A 7,002-nucleotide genomic window follows, 5' to 3' on the forward strand; every position below is an offset into this window, starting at 1 on the left:
CGTAGCCGTGGCTGTGTGGTAAGAAGCTTGCTCCCCAACCAAATGGTTTCGAATTCAGTCCCAAAGCGTGGTACCTTGGGCAAGTGTTTTTTTACTATAGCCTCATGCCGACCAAAGCCTTGTGAGTGGATATAGTAGAGAGAAACTGAATGAAACCCGTCGTATATATATATATATATATATATATTCTCTTATTCCTTTCTGTTGAAGAGCGTAGGCTCGAAACGTAAAATACTTTTTCATTCTCCCCGAGCGTCAAACTAATACACAGGCTTGTTATTCATACACCTGTCTTCGTCTTTTGTTTTTCTATGTTTCAACTATGTGTGTGTGTATCTTTGTGTGAGTGTATTCGTGTATGTGTTTGTACCCCACCATCGCTTAGCAATCGGTGTTAGTGCGTTCATGTTCTCGTAACTTAGCGCTTCGGCAAAAAAGAACCGGTAGAATAAGTACTGGGTTTAAAAAGATATGTTTAGCGGTATTTCGTTCTGAGTTCAAATTCTGCCGAGGTGATTTTGCCTTTCATCCTTTCGAGGTCGATAAATTAAGTACTAGTTACGTACTGGGGTCAATGTAATCGACTTACTCCCCTTGTCTGTCCTTGTTTGTCCCCTCTATGTTTAGCTCCATGTGGGCAGTAAAGAAATAAGAAACGTTAGCACACCAGGTGAAATGCTTAGCGGTATTTCGTCTGCCACTGCGTTCTGAGTTCAAATTCCGCCGAGGTCGACTTTGCCTTTCATCCTTTCGGGGTCGATAATTTAAGTACCAGTTACGCACTGGGGTCGATATAATCGACTTAATCCGTTTGTCTGTCCTTGTTTGTCCCCTCTGTGTGTAGCCCCTTGTGGGCAGTAAAGAAATAGGTATTTCGTCTATTTTCACGTTCTGAGTTCAAATTCCACCGAGGTCGACTTTGCCTGTCATCTTTTCGGGGTCGATAAATTAAGTACTGGAGTTGTTCTAATCGACTGGCCCCTCCCCCAAAGTTTCGGGCCTTGTGCCTAGAGTAGAAAAGAATACTTACCCGCGAAGGAGGGATTTCAACGAACGTAAAAGTTTCGTTCCACTCTGGTGACGAGCATTCCAAAATTGTTGTGGTTTCGAAAACTTGTGATTCACTATAAAAGAAGAAAAATGATTAACACTTTGATGATGATGTTTATTTAACGCTTAAATAAGATTTTTCAAAAATCTAGAGAAGTAATGCGACGCTTTTTAATTTAATCATATTTACATTGTAAATAAACACATGTCTACAATTTGGTAAATACATCTGATAAGCAATAGAATAATTTAGAAAATAATAGAAGACCACTACACTTTGCTCTTTTTTAGATTTAATTGTTTCAGCCATTAGACTGTGACCAAGCTGGGGCATCACCTTCAACAATTTTAATCAAGCGAATCAACCCCAGTATGTAAGTCTGGAAGTTATTCTAGAGGTTTCCTTTGGTAAACCGCATAATTACGGAAGCGTAAACGCGCCAGCACAGTTTGTCAAGCGGAGGTTGGGACAAAGGCAGAAACAAGCACACACACACTGAAGCTTAGTACGACTTGAAATAGTTTCAATGAGGAATCAAAACTAAGAATTGCTTTCTCTGACCACTAGGAAATGAACTTCTTCTATACGGTATTCTTCTCGTTTAGTTATCATGGATTATCTTTCTGTTTACTGGAGACAGAGCTTTGCAGACTTGGTGATGTTGGGGTTGTTATCTTGCCCCATTAGCATTAAAGAAGTAACTGAATTTCGTTGCAGCAGAGAAATTTGATTTGCTTCAATTTAACCGACTATTTAGCAGTGATTTCTTATCCTCAGGCGAAAAAGGCATACTTTTACAAAAGACGATATATAACAATGCGTGGAATTCTTTTTCTTTTTCAAGATGATTATTGTCTAACACGGAGGGTTTCCAGCCCGAGGTGCCTGAAACCCCTGCAGGTGTAAAATAGTGTCTCCTGCGGTAAGCGGGAAAGTGTATATTTTATTAAAACATGTTTCCAGAATAGAATTATTAACCCTTGAAAATATATTTATCTATTAGTCACACCAAGAATTTTATTAGTCTACATGTATAGTTTTAACTCTTCACTCTCTCAGACCTAGGCCTTTGTGTCAAACTTTACCTTCCACCTGGGTTCCTGAGCAAAAAAAAATAATAATAAATAGAATAGAATAATAGATTGTTGTTCTTGTTGGCACTCCGTCGCTTACGACGTCGAGAGTTCCAGTTGATCCGATCAACGGAACAGCCTGCTCGTGAAATTAACTTGCAAGTAGCTGAGCACTCCACAGACACGTGTACCCTTAACGTAGTTCTCGGGGATATTCAGCGTGACACAGTGTGACAAGGCTGGCCCTTTGAAATACGGGTACAACAGAAACAGGAAGAAAGAGTGAGAGAAAGTTGTGGTGAAAGAGTACAACAGGGTTCGCCACCATCCCCTGCCGGAGCCTCGTGGAGCATTAGGTGTTTTCGCTCAATGAACACTCACAACGCCCGGTCTGAGAATCGAAACCGCGATCCTATGACCGCGAGTCCGCTGCCCTAACCACTGGGCCATTGCGCCTCCACATAAATAGATTAGTCATTATAAAATTAGCTGTTCCTTCTTTTAATATTAAGTTAATTTTTTTGTAGAGGATTCTAAAATTAATCCAAATCTTCCTCGAAGTGTGGGTCATAGAAATAGTTGGCAACCACTGGACAAACATGAAATAAAATTATTAGAATTGGAATATAAACCGCTTCACTTTGACTCTATTTTGACTAACCTAACATTGCAACACTCACTACTTACCTATGTCACTGTTGAGATATTTTCTGCAACAAATAATCGATTTCTTTAGACATTTGTTTACGTTTAACTAAATAAGAGAAAACACAAAACAATAGTTTTGTCTTAACAGAAAAAAATAATTACTTTCTTTTGGGTAGCAAATGTAGCATAGCAACAGGGTTAGGTATTTTTCTTTCGGGTTTCTCTGGAGGAACTAAATTTGTCACTTTTATTAAAGTCACAAATAATTTCATTTGTTCTGGTTTGTAGTTAAGTTTCATTTGTAGACGCCCCGTGATCAAGCGTGTAGTATCCTTCTTTATCTCCAACTGAAAAGGAAATAAATTGTTTCAAATGGATGAATTTTTCATTCAACTTCCCTTTGGAATACACACAAAAATACAAAGTTATTTTTAGTAAATTTCGTTTCATTCAGAATCTTCTTACGAAAAGTGTCTTTACATCTATTGGAGATATAAGACTGGAAATTACTGAAATCTATGATTGATGGATTAGTTTATTCCTTATAGATTAGCTGATAATTAAATATAAAAATTAAGAATAACAGTTGATACAATATATTTAACAATTTTAAAGTCGATGATTCAGCCTAGACTGGCATATGAATAAAGGAAACAATATATCAAATTTGATTGGTGTAAAGTCACTATAACCATTAAATTAGCAGTAAGTCTAAATTCTATTCTTGATGTAAAACTTACCGGGGTTTTCGGAAGTATTCTCTTTTTCCGCCGTACTCCAAAACTTTCGAATTCCTTGTTTGTTGACTGCGTCAACTCCATATCCGTTGTGTCTAGAATATTTAAATATTTGGTTAGGTTTTAAATACGTTTTATCATTTATAGCAACTTTTATTGATTTTTACCAAGAAAAGCCTTCGAAATATTTAAACATCCACTCTACTATTTGAAGATAAAAATAGCCAAAGTAATTTTTTCAATGTGTATCTGCTTCTGTAAACGTTTATTTGGTATGTTTGTTGTTTTAAAATAGCCATTTTTGTGGCATTACGGTGTGATTTAGCTCAATTGCAGTCAAAATAATAATAGCACTATTTGCTATCATTCCTATTTTTCCGAAATACAAATATAGTCTTAAAAAATGTGATATTTAACTAAAAAGTTCAAAGATGTACGATTAGAAACGATTTTCTGCCTTATTTTTTCAAACAATATGGCTGCCTTCAGAATTTCTCAAATTTAATTCCAAATGCCTCATGGTATGAGTATGTTCTGCAGGTTAGATGTGATATTGTTAACACAATGTAGTGAGTTAGTAGAAAGTGACATTTCACGTGTAGTAAGAGAAAAAGACATAAGTGCTATTGAAAATTGTTATTAAGAAGAAAAGGGAGCATACTCCATTGATTAAACTGACAATAAGTTGATGTGTAATATGTTATCGCTTGCTCTACTAGAATTCTGCTAGGAATATTTACGAGAAATTGCATTACTTAACTCCGGCCTGAAGTAAATTACTTAATCCAGATTAGTTGGTAGGATGTTTTTGGAAAACGACAGTCATCATTTGTATCCTTCTGTCATTGACACAACGTTCTGTCCGCAGCTAAGATATTTTATCTTAACAAGTGATCCAATTAGTCCACTAAACCGAAAATACGCGCCCTAAGAATAATAAGTAGATGCTCACAACAGTGGGAGCAATAAGAAAATGATAGGTGGGCAAAGCTGATTAGTCTCAATTCAAATCTTCATGTGACGCTGTAAAAGTCACACCAGCACTCAGTCGTGACCAAAGTAATCCAGCCGTTGTTGAAAGCATTATTTCAATTTAGACTCTAGAAATGATTATATGTGTGATATCGAATGTACCAGAGCCCATTCAAAGATAAACACATGAATCGCAGGCAACCATACTGGTTGCCAATGGACAAACCATTGTGACAAACCTTACTGTTGTCTGAGCGGTTTGATGCACATGAGTCATGAAAAAGTAATCTAGTTCTTTATTAATTAGACTGTTTGATATTTTTTCTGTCTCATGCAGACACATTGCAATATTATGAACAGACAAATAAAAATATTGTAGCAATACGTATTCTGTACTTTATATCATATTATATATATTATAATTATATTTATTTTAACACGTTAATGCACACTCAAAGTTGGAAACACTTTTACTCCGAAAACAGTCTCCTTATAGACAATATATGTAAAAACACACAACTAGGCGATGAATGAGGTCATAGGAATATATAACGTGTTTCTGCGTCGTTACTCTTCGTTAGCTATAGACACCGGATCAGTCGTTCGCACACAATTACTGCGCTTATATTTATATAGCATACAATAAATGTTTTGATGTGTGCAAAGCTTTTTCAAATTGTAATCAATTCAAGGCACATTAAGTAGCGATGATTAAAGTATAGATATGTAGAGGTATATTTAATACGTACGTGTACATGTGGTATTTTATATAAATATTTATAAATATTGTTTGTTTGTTTTGTTTACCTAAAATCAAACTTCCATTTAAAAATATTTATCACCTATAATTCTCAGAAAGCTCTCTACGGATAATGTTAAAATATTTTGAATAATACAAACATTTCAGTACATAAAACATAAAAGGTATTAGCAGTCTAATATCGTGAATGTAACTTTAATAATTTCATACAAATAAAATCTTCTGAGATCATTCATATATACTGTAAAATTCAGGTGCGCATTAATCGAATGTATTTAAAATCAGATATTACCTGCTCTTTGGAATTTTTCCCGTCTTGATGCCGCAGTCGGAGCAACGGTTTCCTCTTCACTGGAATGAAAGGAAATTTGAGTTTCAGAACATCAAAGGACTAATGGGTGACTGCTTAATGTTTACATTAGACAGAGAGATGATTGGTTACCAAAACCAATTCAGTGGACATCTGCCGGTATCGGATTGCATCGATATCGAATTTGTGCGTTTGATGTTTTGTAGTCATTTCAAAACAGAACTTGATTTAAACAACAGATGTTTCTTAAGGCAATGTTATTACTCTAATCATTGTACAAACATTTTTTCCCTCAATTTTTTAACTGCATTTTTAGTGTCTGTGTTACCGAAGACAGACAGACAGACAAATACATTAATAAATAGATAAATAGGCAGATATACAGACAGCTAGACAGATTAACTGATGTACAGACAGCTAGACAGACAGACAGACAGACAGATAGAATCAATTTCCAAAGCCCTTCCAGATATTAAAATCAGTTGACCGATTCGTATTTATATACAAAGGTAGTTTGGAAAGGGTTACAGTGGAAGTAGGCATGGTTATTTCATTAAGAAGTTTGCATTGAATTCGGTCTTACACTGCGGTCAAGTGTCTTCCACCATACCAAAGTTTCGAGTAATTATTCATTTCCTTTCAGACATGGCTACCGTGCGACAAAGACGTTCGCTTCACAACTACATGACATTGGATTCAATATTACTCTTCAGCACTTCAGGTGAGTACTTTCTACCGTCATCTAGGATCGGCCAAAAGCTTTTGGGTAAAATTTGGTTGAGGAAAACTGTGTTGAGGATCCGATACTCTGTTTAACACCCTTACCTGTCTCTTGGGTACCTTCAGTCGTGTCCTTCAGTCGTGCAAGAATTCCGTGAATGTTTCTAGTCTGTGAGTAACTTTCTACCTACCACTCTTTCTATCACCATTCGCAGCAGCCATGATTAGAAACATGGCTCCTGCCTTTACCCTCTCTAAAGTAATAAAAAAAATCTTAATGAAAAAGAAAGAACAGTACGAACTCCAATGTAGTATATAAAATGTGGTAATAAATCTTATTATTTTAATATATTTCATTTTTATTCAAATATTTAACGAAATAAATATAATAATGATTCTTGTTTTTCCTCTGCCATTCTTACACGTTCGTTGTAGGTCTTCCTCACGGGCGTTTACCATTTATCATTCCTTTAGTAATGGTCTTTACGTATCTTATTTTATTACTATGCGACGAAGAAATTTAGATTCCTTTTTTTTATATTTTAATAGTTGAGATTAATGATGATCTATTTGTATTTGCTAGTTATAGCACTTTTTCATTGGTTTTATGTCTTGTTCAAAATATTCTTAGTGTTCTTCTAACTGTCCACATTTCAAAAGCTTCCAGTTTATCAGAAGTGATAACCAGTAAAAAAACAGGAAAAATAACAAGTGTGTGTGTATGTGCGTGT

The 7,002-nt window shown here is 35.5% G+C and overlaps 1 protein-coding gene across 1 annotated transcript in view; it reads right to left on the reverse strand.

Moving 5' to 3' along the window:
• LOC106871929 (regulating synaptic membrane exocytosis protein 1) overlaps positions 1-7,002 on the reverse strand; it is a 204,169-nt gene that overhangs the window by 40,392 nt on the left and 156,775 nt on the right. Inside the window, exons 10-13 of the mRNA XM_052969449.1 lie at positions 5,534-5,592; positions 3,513-3,604; positions 2,935-3,119; positions 1,031-1,124 (exon numbers count right to left, since the gene is read on the reverse strand). Coding sequence (XP_052825409.1) covers positions 1,031-1,124; positions 2,935-3,119; positions 3,513-3,604; positions 5,534-5,592 — 430 coding nt within the window. The remainder of the gene's footprint in view (positions 1-1,030; positions 1,125-2,934; positions 3,120-3,512; positions 3,605-5,533; positions 5,593-7,002) is intronic.

Source organism: Octopus bimaculoides, chromosome 7, assembly GCF_001194135.2.
Source record: "Octopus bimaculoides isolate UCB-OBI-ISO-001 chromosome 7, ASM119413v2, whole genome shotgun sequence".
NCBI classification, from domain to species: Eukaryota; Metazoa; Mollusca; class Cephalopoda; order Octopoda; family Octopodidae; genus Octopus; species Octopus bimaculoides.